Source organism: Mya arenaria, chromosome 9 (genome assembly GCF_026914265.1).
Source record: "Mya arenaria isolate MELC-2E11 chromosome 9, ASM2691426v1".
Lineage (NCBI taxonomy): Eukaryota > Metazoa > Mollusca > Bivalvia > Myida > Myidae > Mya > Mya arenaria.
Genome location: NC_069130.1, coordinates 59,312,851 through 59,332,409, shown reverse-complemented (window position 1 = coordinate 59,332,409; position 19,559 = coordinate 59,312,851). Strand labels below are relative to the sequence as shown.

Sequence of the window (19,559 nt, the reverse complement as noted above, 5' to 3'; positions counted from 1 at the left end):
CTCCATGAAGAGTGTGATAACCATAGGTCCAGGTATTGTTGAGTTATAACTCGGACAAGCGTTGACAACATTTTCACGTTAAAACTTCACTTTGACCTTGACCCAATGATCAATAGGGGTCATATACTGGTCAGGCTAAACCTTCATGACAAGTTTTATGACCGGACATGATTTGGTCTACCGATGAACCGACCGACCTATATGTCCAAAACAAGTTACCCCCCTTTTCATTGCAGTGGGTCATAACTACAGAATGTAACTGGTGAAATTCATCACTGGCATTTTTGTTGAAGTTTACTGATAAGTCATTACAAAATGCAATTGCTGGAAATGCTTGGCAGAAACATGCTACCAAACCAGCATTTATTAGGAATGATACAAACACAAAACATATACAGTGTTAGTTGAAAGTAAATTGTGTAAAATATCAGGAGTTTTTATTGTTTTTAAGTTTGTTTTTGAAAAGTTAATAGGAAAATATAGATACAGGAGTTGATTTAAACTCTATATGGCCATCTTATGGAAACACATTGAAATATTCATTATATAAGGTGTAGTACATTAGTGTTTAAGTGATAACGAGGAAATGATTTTCATGTTAATGGCCAGACATTGATATTAAAATGACGTTATATTAAATGTAAGCAAGCAGAACATATAAATGAACAACATAGCAAATGAAAAGCCTCTTGTATAAAACTTTAAGTGTAGTATTATGTTTTATTTACAATTCAAAATCAACATGAGTAATGAAATGCATTCAGTAATTGTCTGTGTAGAAAAAAGTGAGCAAACTGTATTTTTTTGATAAGGGTGGCAATCAATCTGTACACCATGTAACATGTATTTACATTATCAACATATACCGAGCAGAATTGTAGAAAAGTATCATTAAAACAATCAGTCTTATCAGATACAATGTGTAATCAGTGTTTTGTACAATTATTCCATAAAAGTGTTTATATACCATTGTTCCATAAAAGTATCAGTATGAAACAACAACTGGTAAAAACATGAGTTATTTGCAAGCAGTACTGGCATGATGAGGAAAAATATAAACAGCAATAAGATTAACAAAAAATATATGTGTTAGCATTATCAATCATTCTATAATAAGTTTTACAAAGGGTCAAGTGATTTAAGCATGCACCATTGTCAATACCATAAATAATTAGGAAAATATCAACATAAAGTATGAAAAAGCAGGTCAGTCTGTGAAAAATGCAAAATGAACGTATGGATTCTTACACGCCTTACTTTTAACATGGTATATACATAGATGTTTAAATGTTAAAAAAAAATCCACAACAATACAGTATGTGAAAACATATGAATACTTAAAAAATCAGACTAGCTAAAAATTACAAAGTACAAAAAATCTAAAATATCCCCCACCATCTCCCTACCCTTCCAAATGTGTGACTAAAAACCCGTGTGATATATTGAAGGCCATTTATTGTCTGTGAAAAATATTGAAATCAATCCAACAAAAATTAAAAGAGCTATGTCCAATTCATAAAACCCGTCAAATTCATGTTTTCCCCCCCCCCCCCCAAAAAAAAAACAAAAAAAAAACAAAAAAACAAAGCAGGTGAGACTCATCATCTTTAGAATACAACGTGAAGACGGGTATTAGATGAACAAGTTCCCAATGTTTCAAAATGATAGGTTTGATAGTTTTCTTCAAAAATCAGACGAGCTCGAAACCGGAATAAGCTTCATATCCCAATATTTTTTGTTGGCTAATGCATGACAATATCCATGGGTGGAACTAGTATATTACTGAAGGCTACAGTTTACTGCTAGGGCAGGCTTTTTTGACTGACATTCACTGTTAGAGGTTATTTGATGAAGAAAATGATTTGGGAATGTTATAAAAAAGTATTTGATGCTTACTTAACGTGACAATGCAGTGGAAAATGAAGTAACGGTATGAAAATGTGTGAGAGGTAGGCATTGTAGATCAAAAAAGATACAAATGATCTTTAATCATTGAAAACAATCATTCAATTCTAAAAGGTCATTGCTGGCATGACATGAAATGAAGATGCATATATTATGAATGTATGGCACAGTTTAACGGCAAGCATATGTTTCAATTAGTAGTGGTATATAAATGTTAAAGAGGTAAGCATGGTTAATGAAAAATTGGATTATTAGTTATAGCTCAGGAAAGAATATATATATCGAAATTGGTTGATAAATAAACATAACATCTAATAAGTTTAGAATCAATATGTGGAAAAGTACATCTCAATTTCAACATCACTGACAGGCCAGTACAGCTCATCCTCTCATGGAGATTGTCATGGCAACTGGGGAATCATCCATAAAGAAGTTCTCAATATTGGATGATGGCTTGAAGGCATGTTACGTCAAAGCTTCGGACAACATTACCGTCAATGATGGTGTTGACCTTCTGAAAAGGTGCCTCAGTTTTCAGGAAGTACAACATACTTGGGTTTAATATATTCAATGCCATTAAAAACCATTATATACCATTGCATACGAGCATTTAGAAGTGATTACATGCACACACTATTAGTATTAACTTAGTAAACAAGAGATGTTATTGGACGCTAAAACGGAATTTAACTTTCTTATGGAAACACTCATGTATTCAAATCATGATGGAAAAGTTAATGACCAAGTGAAAGAACAGATGAAATGTTGATGGTGTTAACAACCAGGACATGGTATGTGCCTAATTACAGCCATATGTGGCTATGATGATGTGAGTATCACACACACACGCACACACACACACACACACACACATATATATATATACTAGTCAGCAAACCCGCTAACTGCACGCCGCTAGGACGCTAGGCCGCGTAACCACTCGCTTACTTCATGCCTATTAAAACTAGGCAGCAAGCCCGTAAACTGCACGCCGCTAGGTCGCTAGGCCGCTTACTTCAAGCCGCGTAACCACTAGGCAGCAAACCCTCCAATTGCTCGCTTACTTTACGCCATGTCACCACTAGGCAGCACCCCTCAAACTGCACGCCACCTGGCCGCTGAGTTCACGCACTTCATCACTAGGCAGCAAGCCCGCAAACTGCACGCCGCTAGGCCACTGACTTCACGCACTTCACCACTAGGCAGCAAGCCCGCAAACTGCACGCCGCTAAGCCGCTTACTTCCCGCCGCGTGTTCACTAGGCAGCAAGCCCACAAACTGTACGCCACTAAGCCGCTTACTTCACGCCGCGTAACCACTAGGCAGCAAACCCGCAAACTACACGCCGCTAGGCCGCTTACTTTACGCCGCGTACCCACTTGTCAGCAAGCCCGCAAACTGCACGCCACTAGGCCGCTTACTTCACGCCGCGAAAGCACTAGGCAGCAAACCCACAAACTGCACACCGCTAGGCCGCTAACTTGCAAACTGCATGCCGCTAGTCCGCTTACTTCAATTCACCGCTAGGCAGCAAGCCTGCAAACTGCACGCCGCTAGGCCGCTTACTTGACGCCGCGTAACCACTAGGCAGCACACCCACAAGCTGCACGCCGGAAGGCCGCTAACTTGCACACTGCATGCCGCCAGGCCGCTTACTTCACTTCACCGCTAGGCAGCAGACCCGCAAACTGCACGCCGCTAGGCCGCTTACTTGACGCCGCGTAACCACTAGGCAGCAAGCCCACAAACTGCAAACTGCACGCCGCTAGGCCGCTTATTTCACGCCGCGTAACCACTAGGCAGCAAGCCCTCAAACTGCACGCCGCTAGGCTGCTAACTTGCAAACTGCACGCCGCTTACTTCACTTCAACGCTAGGCAGCAAGCCCGCAAACTGCACGCCGCTAGGCCGCTTACTTTACGCCGCGTAACCACTAGGCAGCAAGTCCGCAAACTGCACGTCGCTGGGCCGCTAACTTGCAAACTGCACGCCGCTTACTGCACTTCAACGCTCGGCAGCAAGCCCGCAAACTGCACGCCGCTAGACCGCTTACTTGCAAACTGCACGTCGCCTGGCCGCTTACTTCCCGCCGCGTAACCACTAGACAGCAAATCCGTAAACTGCACGCCACTAAGCCGCTTACTTGCAAACTGCACGCCGCTCGGCAGCTTACCTTACTTCAACGCTAAGCAGCAAGCCCGCAAACTTCACTCCGCTAGGCCGCTTACATCACACCGCGTAATCACTAGGCAGCAAACCCGCAAAACCCGTTAACATCGCAGATTTCGCAGGAACCGCGCATGCGGGGGTGCCAGGACCGGTTATGTTTTGAGGGGTATCGGTTTCCAACGGAACACGACCGTCGGGGACACATCGGACGTAATTTCGTCACAGTTTTCGGACATCGACAAGTTTCACCTATACGTTACAACTTGGCCCATATACGTTTCAATGGGGATTTTATGCCGCAGACATCTCAGGATCCGCGCATGCGGGGTAGTCAGGACCGGTTTTGTTCTTTATGTTGCTCATATCCCGAGGGAACGCAACCGTCGGGTGCCAGTAACGTAATTTGGTCACCTGCTTCCGACGTCGACTATCGTTATATCCCTGAGTTATATCCCAGAAGTATTGATTGCTTGAATATCTGGACATTTACATCAGACAAGGTACATTTCCTACTAAAGCACGTCTGGAACAGAATATTGCACTCGTGTGTGACTTTGTTTGAGAAACGTTAACGTGCGATGAGACTCTTAAGCCAACCGCAGTTACAACAGTTACTCCCATACGTGTTAAATGAAAAGCAACCTTCATTGCTATGGAAAATTGCGAGAATAAACGACAAAAATATTGCTAATTTATCTTCATATAGTGGGGAAATTATCATCGCGAACTTTTCAACAACAGTGCTCAAAGTGTCACTGCATCAACGACAACTTTGTTGTTCATCGCCTGTGCTATTGTCCACAATTTAGCGATCTTCAAAATAAAATATGGCAGTATTTGTATAAAAAAAATATGGAATCATTGAATACAAGACATTTCTGAAATGTACACCCCTTGAACAATGCATTATGATGATTCGTGTTGTTGCTGGTGAACAATGCACGACTCCGTCTAGTTATCGCTTTCTGGCTACGGTGCAGTATGTAAAATATGTTAGCATGAGAGTGTCGAAAATGCCAATCGCTGCATATTTGCGCATATGATAATGGCTTGTCTGCATTAGTGATCTTTTGCCATGATTGTTTATTCACATATTCGTATGATTTATTTTTTATAATTTGTCATATATTTCCGATTGATGTGCACTCTTAAGACATAAATTAAAATCTTAATAAAGTTTTCCCCTAAAGTTATCTCATATAACACATTGGGTTCGTGGATGCAAATTGAAACCTAGAATTTCTCTTTCGTCTAGCTTTCTAACTTTACAATCTGCTATAGATAATAATTTATTAACGTAAGTTGTTGTAACATTAATATGATGCAAACCGGAATTAAGAGTTTTCTCTTTCATCTAGCTTTCTAAGATTTGCACTCTATAGTTATATTTAAAATTCTTTTATGTCTTTTTTGATACAAAAAGTATTTCTCTTCACTTACGGGTGATTATCATATCTATTCTGTGCATGTATGTAATATAAACACTCGTATGTGGTTATATTATGTCCCTCATTGCATTTGTACCACATAAACATATATCTGATGTTCCATTTTTGTGTATATAAGTGTATTCATATATCTGTATTATATGCATCACTGAAATTGTTCATTTTCTTGTACATATGTTATACTCTTCATGGAGGAAATAAAAGATCTATCTATCAGGTGCTGTTAACCTAGTTGCAGTGAATATATACATTTTTACTGCACTGCCTTGTTTCAAATAAATGTACAAAATTATCATCCGAGTATATTCGATGACCAAGGGAGCTCACTGCGTTAAGGCTTATAAAGAAAGCAAATGTATTAGTGCCATGTAGTCTAAATGCAAGATGGCCGCCCCCATAAAAAAAACTGTCGAACTATTTTACGATGTCGTTTCTCCGTACTCTTGGTTTGCATTTGAGGTGGATTTTTTAAGACTATTATCGAAAACGGATATAATCATTTTTAAAACTAGATAAAAATATATAGTTTCTGACTTAAAATATCATTTTCCCCAAAGGTTAAATTATAGAACGATGTTGTGTAAAGACTAAAAGGATACATAACACTCATTTTCTTCTTATTCTTCATTTTACAAAAAGTGAGAGAGTTTTAATGATCTGAGCTGATTTGGGAACTGGCGTCCATAACGATCAACCGCTGCACTATTGATATTTCTCTTCTTTGCCCTTTTCACTTTCTCCCCCGGGCCATTGGCATTTCTTCACTTTCTTCCCTAATGGCATGGTTATTTTTAATAAGTTGTGCCCACTGCCACTGGTTATCGATTAACTGATAAAGGGATTGATATTAACAATTTAATAAATGCTAAACATGCAGACAACTTTTGGATGTATAATCATTTTAGAATATCTTTGGTACAATGATGTTGGTTACAGTGGGTCGGGGACAGACAAAAAACTAATAAGCCGCTTAAAGGACCTTCATTTTTTTTATTATGGATGCATGTGCAACTGGATATTTGATGTGTATATAGAGGCATTGTATACTGTCTCACTGTAAACCTAGCTTTAATAGTGACGCGACAGAGTGTCCGACTGCAGAGCAAGAGGTCGTGAGTTTGAATCAAGCATATGCTACATGTAGCAATTTGTGCAGTCTGTTACACATGCATTAATATGAAGCTGCAGCCTATATATATTTCTGGGGGTATACTGAGGATAGCCGGGAAAATGGGCCATGTTTTTACTTTCCAGGTGTCCCTGCAGTGCCGGGTGATTGTGGTGGTTTTGTCTTCGCATCAAAAATAGTGGGGGATGGGCCTTACCTAGGGTCCCTGGGGTATGGGGGCGTTTGGGTGGGATTTTACCAGCGGTTTCACTCCACAGGGTGGGGATTTTACCTGGGCTTGGCTGTACCAAAAGTCAAAGTCCCCACTATTCCCTGGACCTGGGGGGTCAGTGGTTACAGTTGATTGGTACATAACATACTGTTTGCTAAATGCTAACCCTGTAGCTAGCAGCATTTATCACTATATATTCAAGTGTTAACTTTTGTTGTATGGCTCAAAATTCCTTATCAATTAACTGTTTGTTTTTCATTACCATTTCTATCAAGATTGCACAAATTCCTTGGCAAGCAAGAAGCTGCTTTGACAAACCCCCAGGCATGCATGATTCTGCATGAAGGTGACAATTAAAAACCCTACTTCATAGGTGGAGGCCCTTAGTTTGTGCCTTGTGCCTAATATATACATGTATATCAGTGATTAGTATTAAAAGATATTTTGAAATACTGCAATGGCTTTCTTCAGCCTAAGTATGGTTTTTCATTGATAAAATTGTATTCATATCAATAAATACTTATATTTCTTTTCAGGTTCTCTGTCGGTATGAAAACATATGGAACCTAGACCTAAAGATGAAACCATTCTTTCTTGGTGGGATAATGAAAGCCGCTGGTTGGTACATTTGTATTTAAATGTTGGGTTTTAATTAATTTTCATGAATAACAGGTATTCAGTGTACCTCTATAAATTTCTGTTATTTATATATATATATATATATATATATATATATATATGTCTAGAATGTTCCGTGACATAAACTCTTATATCTTAAAAGTTATAACAATGTATACTTTATAATATAGTGTTGAAGTATATAATAAGTTGTACTGGCTATAAGTTCTGTATGAATAAGTAATTTCCTTCTCTCAATGGTTCATTTCAATATAAAAACAACAACAACTGTATTTATGTATTTTTCATTTTGAAAAGGTTTTTAGTGCTTTATTTACTCTTTAATCAATGCTCTGTGAAAATAAACTTTAACCAAAAATTTATGGAATGATTTATATATTCTATTTCAGGCAACACCCCACCGGCTATGGTTCCAAACAGGGGACAGTATATGAGGAAAGACCTTCAAAGACTTGCAAAGTACTTCAATGTTCCTTTGAATGAACCAAAGGTAAAACATATAAATAATATAATGTGCTGTAATGTCTTAATGTACTTTTAACGATTGTACAATGGTTTCTAATTTGCATATAGCCATTGTACCATAGTTTCTAATTTACATATAACCATTGTTCCATAGTTTCCAGTGTACATATAACAATTGTTCCATAGTTTCCAGTGTACATATAACCGTTGTACCATAGTTTCAAATTTACATATAACCATTGTTCCATAGTCTCCAGTGTACCTATAACCATTGTTCCATAGTTTCCAGTGTGGTTATATGAATGTACACTAGAAACTATGGTACAATGGTTAAATGTACATTGGAAACTATGGAACAATGGTTATATGTGCATTGGAAACTATGGAACAATGGTTATATGTACCTTAGAAACTTTGGTACAATGGTTATGTGTACACTGGAAACTATGGAACAATGGTTATATGTACACTGTGTACATATAACCATTGGTCCATAGTTTCCAGTGTACATATAACCATTGTTCCATAGTTTCCAGTGTACATATAACCATTGTTCCATAGTTTCCAGTGTACATATAACCATTGTACCATAGTTTCCAATGTACATATAACCATTGTACCATAGTTTCTAGTGTACATATAACCATTGTACCATAGTTTCTATGTACATGTAACCATTGTACCATAGTTTCTAGTGTACATATAACCATTGTCCCATAGTTTCCAATGTACATGTAACCATTGTACCATAGTTTCAAATTTACATTTAATCATTGTACCATAGTTTCTATGTACATGTTACCATTGTACCATAGTTTCTATGTACATGTAACCATTGTACCATAGTTTCTATGTACATGTAACCATTGTACCATAGTTTCTATGTACATGTTACCATTGTACCATAGTTTCTATGTACATGTAACCATTGTACCATAGTTTCTAGTGTACATATAGCCATTGTACCATAGTTTCTAGTGTACATGTTACCATTGTACCATAGTTTCTATGTACATGTAACCATTGTACCATAGTTTCTTTATACATATAGCCATTGTACCATAGTTTCTATGTACATGTTACCATTGTACCATAGTTTCTATATACATATAACCATTGTACCATAGTTTCTAGTGTACATATAACCATTGTACCATAGTTTCTAGTGTACATGTTACCATTGTACCATAGTTTCTATGTACATGTAACCATTGTACCATAGTTTCTTTATACATATAGCCATTGTACCATAGTTTCTATGTACATGTTACCATTGTACCATAGTTTCTATATACATATAACCATTGTACCATAGTTTCTAGTGTACATATAGCCATTGTACCATAGTTTCTAGTGTACATGTTACCATTGTACCATAGTTTCTATGTACATATAACCATTGTACCATAGTTTCTATATGCATATAACCATTGTACCATAGTTTCTAGTGTACATATAGCCATTGTACCATAGTTTCTAGTGTACATGTTACCATTGTACCATAGTTTCTATGTACATGTAACCATTGTACCATAGTTTCTTTATACATATAGCCATTGTACCATAGTTTCTATGTACATGTAACCATTGTACCATAGTTTCTATATACATATAACCATTGTACCATAGTTTCTAGTGTACATATAGCCATTGTACCATAGTTTCTAGTGTACATGTTACCATTGTACCATAGTTTCTATGTACATATAACCATTGTACCATAGTTTCTATGTACATATAACCATTGTACCATAGTTTCTATGTACATGTTACCATTGTACCATAGTTTCTATGTACATATAACCATTGTACCATAGTTTCTATGTACATGTTACCACTGTACCATAGTTTCTTTATACATATAACCATTGTACCATAGTTTCTATGTACATATAACCATTGTACCATAGTTTCTATGTACATATAACCATTGTACCATAGTTTCTTTATACATATAACCATTGTACCATAGTTTCTATGTACATGTTACCATTGTACCATAGTTTCTATATACATATAACCATTGTACCATAGTTTCTATGTACATGTTACCATTGTACCATAGTTTCTATGTACATATAACCATTGTACCATAGTTTCTAGTGTACATATAACCATTGTACCATAGTTTCTATGTACATATAACCATTGTACCATAGTTTCTAGTGTACATATAACCATTGTACCATAGTTTCTAGTGTACATGTAACCATTGTACCATAGTTTCTATGTTCATGTTACCATTGTACCATAGTTTGTAGTGTACATATAACCATTGTACCATAGTTTCTAGTGTACATATAACCATTGTACCATAGTTTCTGTGTACATATAACCATTGTACCATAGTTTCTAGTGTACATATAACCATTGTACCATAGTTTCTAGTGTACATATAACCATTGTACCATAGTTTCTAGTGTACATATAGCGATTGTACCATAGTTTCTAGTGTACATATAACCATTGTACTATAGTTTATTGTGTACATATAACCATTGTACCATAGTTTCTAGTGTACATATAACCATTGTACCATAGTTTCTAGTGTACATATAACCATTGTACCATAGTTTCTAGTGTACATGTAACCATTGTACCATAGTTTCCATATACATATAACCATTGTACCATAGTTTCTAGTGTACATGTAACCATTGTACCATAGTTTCCATATACATATAACCATTGTGCCATGGTTTCTATGTACATGTTACCATTGTACCATAGTGTCTATATGCATATAACCATTGTACCATAGTTTCATTATGTGCATATAACCATTGTACCATTGTTTCTTATGTACATATAACCATTGTACCATACTTGCTGCATTGAACCTTTTATAAGGTAGTTAACTTTAGGTCATTCATAAGTAAGGGAATGCACTTGTTGCTAGTTTTGTCTTGGAGTTTTGTTATTACTTTCTTTGCATTTACTTTGAGGGAAATTATAAATGCGTCTTTTGGTCCCTTTGTCCTTCAGTGCAAAAGTTTCGACTTGGTTCTGACATCATTTTCAAAAACCTTTGAAGGACAATGAAATACATATGTCTAAACTTGAACTATTAGGTCAAACTGTTTACAAGATGACATGAAGAAGCCTACCTCCTGAATCCATATGAGGGAAGCTTGATAAAACTTTAAACAATGCTTAAAGTTTGTTTATCTGTCAGTCTAATTTCTACCCAGGACCCAGCTGAAATGATGTTTGTGAAGGGGAGCCTGAAGACCCAGAGGTTTATCACTGCCGTGGATATGAAACTTCCGTCCAAGACCAGGGATGTTACTAGAGAGATGTGGCACAGGAACTGGAGCAGGGTAGGTCATCTAAGAGACATAGTTAGTTTACAACAGGAACAAAGCAATAACTTAATAAAATAAGAATTATTAAGAAACAGTCATACCAGAATAATGCTGCTGTTTTTGTATTGATTGCTTTTGCCCAAAACAAATATAGTAGTAAAGACATCAGTTTGTTCAGCTTTTATGCATGTTTTTAATACATGTTTTTATTATGCTTATAGGATGAAGATATCACCGAACCAAACAGTTTAAAAGAGGTAGGTGAATATTGTTAGCAATGATGGTAGTAGTCTAAGTGGTCTAGCGGTATATGTGTCCGCCTATCACCCAGCATGGAGTGGGTATATGTGTCCGCCTATCACCCAGCATGGAGTGGGTATATGTGTCCGCCTATCACGCAGCATGGCGTGGGTATATGTGTCCGCCTATCACGCAGCATGGCGTGGGTATATGTGTCCGCCTATCACCCAGCATGGAGTGGGTATATGTGTCCGCCTATCACCCAGCATGGAGTGGGTATATGTGTCCGCCTATCACCCAGCATGGAGTGGGTATATGTGTCCGCCTGTCACCCAGCATGGCGTGGGTATTTGTGTCCGCCTATCACCCAGCATGGCGTGGGTATATGTGTCCGCCTATCACCCAGCATGGCGTGGGTATATGTGTCCGCCTATCACGCAGCATGGAGTGGGTATATGTGTCCGCCTATCACCCAGCATGGAGTGGGTATATGTGTCCGCCTATCACCCAGCATGGAGTGGGTATATGTGTCCGCCTATCACCAGGCATGGAGTGGGTATATGTGTCCGCCTATCACCCAGCATGGAGTGGGTATATGTGTCCGCCTATCACCCAGCATGGCGTGGGTATATGTGTCCGCCTATCACCCAGCATGGCGTGGGTATATGTGTCCGCCTATCACCCAGCATGGCGTGGGTATATGTGTCCGCCTATCACGCAGCATGGAGTGGGTATATGTGTCCGCCTATCACGCAGCATGGAGTGGGTATATGTGTCCGCCTATCACCCAGCATGGAGTGGGTATATGTGTCCGCCTATCACCCAGCATGGCGTGGGTATATTTGTCCGCCTATCACCCAGCATGGAGTGGGTATATGTGTCCGCCTATCACCCAGCATGGCGTGGGTATATGTGTCCGCCTATCACGCAGCATGGCGTGGGTATATGTGTCCGCCTATCACCCAGCATGGAGTGGGTATATGTGTCCGCCTATCACCCAGCATGGAGTGGGTATATGTGTCCGCCTTTCACCCAGCATGGAGTGGGTATATGTGTCCGCCTATCACCCAGCATGGCGTGGGTATATGTGTCCGCCTATCACCCAGCATGGCGTGGGTATATGTGTCCGCCTATCACGCAGCATGGAGTGGTATATGTGTCCGCCTATCACGCAGCATGGAGTGGGTATATGTGTCCGCCTATCACGCAGCATGGAGTGGGTATATGTGTCCGCCTATCACCCAGCATGGAGTGGGTATATGTGTCCGCCTTTCACCCAGCATGGAGTGGGTATATGTGTCCGCCTATCACCCAGCATGGAGTGGGTATATGTGTCCGCCTATCACCCAACATGGCGTTGGTATATGTGTCCGCCTATCACCAAACATGGCGTGGGTATATGTGTCCGCCTTTTACGCAACATGGCGTGGATATATGTGTCCGCCTATCACCCAACATGGCGTGGGTATATGTGTCCGCCTATCACCCAACATGGGTATATGTGTCCGCCTATCACCCAGCATGGCGTGGGTATATGTGTCCGCCTATTACCCGGTATGGAGTGGGTAAGTGGGTATATGTGTCCGCCTGTCACCCAGCATGGAGTGGGTATATGTGTCCGCCTATCACCCAGCATGGAGTGGGTATATGTGTCCGCCTATAACCCAGCATGGCGTGGGTATATGTGTCCGCCTATCACCCAGCATGGAGTGGGTAAGTGGGTATATCTGTCCCTCTATCACCCAGCATGTAGTGGGTATATGTGTCCCCCTATCACCCAGCATTGCGTTGGTATATGTGTCCGCTTATCACCCAACATGGCGTGGGTATATGTGTCCGCCTATCACCCAGCATGGAGTGGGTAACTGGGTATTTGTGTCCGCCTATCACCCAGCATGGCGTGGGTATATGTGTCCGCCTATTACCCGGCATGGAGTGGGTAAGTGGGTATATGCGTCCGCTTATCACCCAGCATTGAGTGGGTATATGTGTCCGCCTATCACCCAACATGGAGTGGGTATATGTGTCCGCCTATTACCCAGCATGGCGTGGGTATATGTGTCCGTCTTTTACCCAACATGGCGTGGATATATGTGTCCGCCTATCACCCAACATGGCGTGGGTATATGTGTCCGCCTATCACCCAACATGGCGTGGGTATTTGTGTCCGCCTATCACCCAGCATGGCGTGGGTATATGTGTCCGCCTATTACCCAGCATGGAGTGGGTAAGTGGGTATATGTATCCGCCTATCACGCAGCATGGCGTGGGTATATGTGTCCGCTTATCACCCACCATGGAGTGGGTATATGTGTCCGCCTTTCACCCAGCATGGCGTGGGTATATGTGTCCGCCTATCACCCAGCATGGAGTGGGTAAGTGGGTATATGTGTCCCTCTAACACCCAGCATGTAGTGGGTATAATGTGTCCCCCTATCACCCAGCATTGCGTTGGTATATGTGTCCGCCTATCACCCAACATGGCGTTGGTATATGTGTCCGCTTATCACCCAACATGGCGTGGGTATATGTGTCCGCCTTTTACCCAACATGGCGTGGGTATATGTGTCCGCCTATCACCCAACATGGCGTGGGTTTATGTGTCCGCCTATCACCCAACATGGCGTGGGTATATGTGTCCGCCTATCACCCAACATGGCGTGGGTAAATGCGTCCGCTTATCACCCAACATGGCGTTGGTATTTGTGTCCGCCTATCACCCAACATGGCGTGGGTATATGTGTCCGCCTATCACGCAGCATGGAGTGAGTATATGTGTTCGCCTATCACCCAACATGGCGTGGGTATATGTGTCCGCCTATCACCCAACATGGCGTGGGTATATGTGTCCGCCTATCACCCAACATGGCGTTGGTATATGTGTCCGCCTATCACCCAACATGGCGTTGGTATATGTGTCAGCTTATCACCCAACATGGCGTGGGTATATGTGTCTTCCTTTTACCCAACATGGCGTGGGTATATGTGTCCGCCTATAACCCAGCATGGAGTGTTATATGTGTCCGCCTATTACCCAGCATGGCATGGGTATATGTGTCCGCCTTTCACCCAACATGGCGTGGGTATATGTGTCCGCTTATCACCCAGCATGGCGTGGGTATATGTGTCCGCTTATCACCCGACATGGCGTGGGTATATGTGTCCGCTTATCACCCAGCATGGCGTGGGTATATGTGTCCGCTTGTCACCCGACATGGCGTGGGTATATGTGTCCGCTTATCACCCAACATGGCCTGGGTCTATGTGTCCGCTTATCACCCAACATGGCGTCGGCTATAGCCCCACCAGGTCATGCTCTATTTGCTATTCACAAATGACACTCACACGGGTTTCTACTCAGAACACTGACTCAAGATCTTATAATGGTCGTTTATTTGAACAACTAGTATTAATGTTGTAAACGCATAATTCTAGTGCCTTATTGGCTTTTGTTAAACAGTTTGAACAAACTTGCATTTTGTTGATGTATACTTGTTGTATATAATCGAAACTCTATTGTGCTTAGGCTGGTTTGAAAGCAGGACTGACAGAGGAACAGATAGCCACATTTTTACAAGACATGTCCGACAGCAGGGTCAAGGATAGACTTAAACAATACACAGAAGAAGCTCTTGGCTATAAGGTAACACGAGTGTCCACTTTGCATATTTGCTTTACGAAGAAAATGTCCAGCTATTGATATAGCTTTAAGTGTCGTGTTTCATAGAAAGGGACATATTATAGTTAACAACCCAATATCGGTGGTGAGTGGATTTAGTCCCACGAGGGACGAGTGGCCTGGATAGGTGAGCGAGTGAGTTTTGAGAGATTGGGAAATTGGAAATTAAAATTGAAAATTGAAAGCGCTGATTTTTTTATTGAACTTTTTAAAGCTAAACATTGGAAAATTAAACATGAAATATCTATATTTAGTTTGTTGTCCAATAAATTACTTTAAAAGCCCTTTTCCAAGTGTCACCCAATAAGTTCAGAATGTGTAAGGACGTGATATATCGAACAGGTTCGATAACCATCATATCACCTCGAGTCATTTAAAAAAATCTCCCTTTGATTATATAGTTTTATCAAAATCAGTCTTGTCCGATGAAGAACTTTATAAACATTTGTCCAATCATCACCAAATTAGGTCAGAATGTGAATGGCATAACACCTCGGACAAGTTCGATAACCACCCATGCTTGAATTGATCGAGGGATATCGCCATTTAATTATTGAAATAACCTCAAATCGGTCTTTGACGATGAATTACTTTTAAGTCCGTTGTCCAATCATCACCAATTAGGCCAGAGTGTGTATGGGCACAATTTCTCGGTCAAGTTTAATAACCAGCCAGATCGCTCTTGCCAATTAAGATAAATCGCCATTTGACAATAGAAATCGGCATTGTACGATCAATAAATTTAGAAGCCTTTGCCCAATCACCATCAAATTTGGTCAAAATGTGAACGGGCAGAATTCCTTGGTTAGGTTCGATGACCAGACATGTCGCTTCGTCACTCCAGAGTTATGAACCTTGAGTTAGCAGAGTTATGAACCTTGAGTTAGCAGAGTTATGAACCTTGAGGTAGCAAAAACTGTAATTACAGTGTCCCGTTTCCTTTATTTGGCATACAACCACTTATAAACCAAGCTTTGTGTCGGCGCTCATGTTAACCTTGGCATACAACCACTTATAAACCAAGCTTTGTGTCGGCGCTCATGTTAACCTTGGCATACAACCACTTATAAACCAAGCTTTGTGTCGGCGCTCATGTTAACCTTGGCATACAACCACTTATAAACCAAGCTTTGTGTCGGCGCTCATGTTAACCTTGGCAGTCGGCGGAGGGTGGCTTGGGAACCAAACTCGACAAGAAACGCCACATGGACCTGCAATGAACGTAAAATTAGAAAATCACAGTCATTTTCAACTCTCACAAGGCTGTGGAATAAAACAAAATACTTAAATTGTAATTCATATGGTTGGATGAATAAACGAACATTTTATAAAACCAACCTAAAGCGGACAGCTGGTTATCAGCAGGCCCCAATTTCTCGAAACTTCTTAAGCTTAACAGGCTTATTACTCGCTTATTTCAATTAGCCAAAATACATACTGAAAATAGATTTTGATAAATGAAAAATGGTTTATTCTGATAATCATACAGATATTCCTACATATTTTCTAAAAATTCTGAAAGAAGTTAATATAACACATTTTATAGAACAACAAAAATAGTGAGATTAGCTTGATCCTGTTGTAATGGACTTAAGAAGTTTCGAGAAATTGGGTCCCGAGCCGCAGATTCGAATTTTGAGCCGTTGCCAACTCAAAGCAGCAGTTGTAAAATCAGAACACCGCGGGCCTTTTTTCATCGAAAACAAACTCGGAGATGTAAACCGGTATATCAGTAGAAGTAGTTCTTAAAGTTTATGATAATAATATAAATAAATTGTTGCGTTTTAACGTGTAATGTGTATAACTAGGTTCCAATTGATTCCCAGTGAAGTGTGTTATTGCATAATAATTCTAAGAGTAAAGTCCAAGGCTTAAATTCTAAATTGAAATCACTACGCGATCTATTTGCAGCGTAGTTAAATGTAAAGTCATCTGACATTGTAAACAGTCCATACACATCCGAGGTTGTTTTCGATGGGAAATGGTAAAGATGTTTCGATTGCAAAAAGAAGCCAACAATGACAAAATAGCAGTAAAGTAGCCTTTGTAACTGAATAATTAGCATCATAAAATTATCAGATAAAGGTAATGTCCAAATCAACCTCCCAGTGTCCTCTAGCCAGATATCTGACCATTACCAATCAACCTCCCAGTGTCCTCTAGCCAGATATCTGACCATTACCAATCAACCTCCCAGTGTCCTCTAGCCAGATATCTGACCATTACCAATCAACCTCCCAGTGTCCTCTAGCCAGATATCTGACCATTACCAATCAACCTCCCAGTGTCCTCTAGCCAGATATCTGACCATTACCAATCAACCTCCCAGTGTCCTCTAGCCAGATATCTGACCATTACCAATCAACCTCCCAGTGTCCTCTAGCCAGATATCTGACCATTACCAATCAGAAACTACGACACCCTTACATTCGCAAAATACCATTAGCTCAAAAACTGTCCAAATTATTCACAAGATACAAATGAAATGGGCGAATATTTTTCAATCTATCATGAGGATAACAACACCAATGTGGTATCCATGTGTTTTATATTGTAGAGATGTGTCTTATTGTTTTTCAAGAATATCTGCAACTAGAAACTTGTCGGAGTTATCTACCTTTTACCTTATACTCCTGTAGTGAGTGGTGTCTTCACCTCGGCAGATATCTCCTATACTCCTGTAGTGAGTGGTGTCTTCACCTCGGCAGATATCTCCTATACTCCTGTAGTGAGTGGTGTCTTCACCTCGGCAGATATCTCCTATACTCCTGTAGTGAGTGGTGTCTTCACCTCGGCAGATATCTCCTATACTCCTGTAGTGAGTGGTGTCTTCACCTCGGCAGATATCTCCTCAACTTCCAATAATAGAAACACCAATATCAATAACAGTTATTGGTAAACTTATCACGTTTATCCTACTAGTAAAATAAGTTTCAATTAAAGATATATTACCTAGACTTGTATGTATTTCTTTATTGCAGGCGTTTGGATCGCCGACGATAATGGCCCATGTCGATGGGAATGGGAAGCCGGAGCTTGTGTTCGGGTCTGATAGGTTTCCCGTATTGGCACAGCTGTTGGGTATGTGTGATTCTCTTGTTTATGACATCCTTATTGGGATTTAAAAGTGAGATCTGTTCACATGTCCTGATTCGCTATACATGCTTATTCGACTTACATGCAATAATCGAATTTTGTTTTTATGAAACACATAGGTTTCACAGTCCTATTTCCACTTCAGGAAAGGAATGGCTGGGACCAACTCCACCAGGAGAAAGCAAGTTGTAATATGTGTTAGTGCCATCTCATGTGAGTGATGTGTGATAACTCACTTGATGACCGATCAATTATTGAGATACACAGTTGGTGTCATTGTTAAACGTCACGGAACGAGTGCGTGTAAAACAAAACCGACAATACCTTTGATTCGTGTGCTCGAGGGTGGACAGTTGTGACACGAATTCTCAGTCTTATAGCTGATCATAAGTTATGGTTATGTATTGGTATATAAACAAACGCAAACAAAATGATGCATTATAAGTTCTAAAAATCAGATTTGTAGTTCGAGGGCTGAATTGATTAAACATGAAGTTGTGATGATATTTATATATTTTGTATATATTAGTGTTATTCCTTTTTTTCTTATTAAACAATTCGTCGATAAAGATTAACAATGTTTTTCAAATGTGCTTTTTCGTTTCGCCCTTTATGTACTCCACTACAATATCAAGTGTAACTGCGTCGTTCGTTGTGTGTTATACAGATGTTAAGCACACATAGGCGATGTGTCGCGCGGCAAACATAGGCGACGTGTCGCGCGGCACACATGGGAGACGTGTCGCGCGGCACACATGGGCGACGTGTCACGCGGCACACATGGGCGACGTGTCGCGCGGCACACGGGCGAAGTGTCGCGCCGCGCGGCACACGGGCGAAGTGTCGCGCCGCGCGGCACACATTGACGACGTTTCGCGCGGCACACATGGACGACATGTCGCGCGGCACACATTGACGACGAGTCGCGCGGCACACATGCACGACGTGTCGCGCGGCACACATAGACGACGTGTCGCGCGGCACACATAGACGACGTGTCGCGCGGCACACATGCGCGACGGGTCGCGCGGCACACATGGGCGATGTGTCGCGCGGCACACATAGACGACGTGTCGCGCGGCACACATGGGCGACGTGTCGCGCGGCACACATGGGTGAAGTGTCGCGCCGCGCGGCACACATAGACGACGTGTCGCGCGGCACACATGGACGACATGTCGCCCGGCACACATAGACGACGTGTCGCGCGGCACACATAGACGACATGTCGCGCGGCACACATAGACGACGTGTCGCGCGGCCCAGATGGGCGA

At 40.8% G+C, this 19,559-nt stretch overlaps 1 protein-coding gene across 1 annotated transcript; it reads left to right on the top strand.

Annotated features, from left to right (window-relative positions):
- Positions 1 to 5,884: 5,884 nt before the first annotated feature.
- Positions 5,885 to 18,857, top strand: LOC128203183 (glutathione S-transferase kappa 1-like). The gene is made up of 8 exons (XM_052904484.1): positions 5,885 to 5,980; positions 7,398 to 7,479; positions 7,890 to 7,990; positions 11,157 to 11,285; positions 11,492 to 11,527; positions 15,037 to 15,153; positions 18,171 to 18,270; positions 18,431 to 18,857. The coding sequence occupies exons 1-8, from the start codon at positions 5,906 to 5,908 to the stop codon at positions 18,475 to 18,477; spliced, it is 687 nt and encodes a 228-aa protein (XP_052760444.1). The 5' UTR covers positions 5,885 to 5,905; the 3' UTR covers positions 18,478 to 18,857.
- Positions 18,858 to 19,559: the final 702 nt, after the last annotated feature.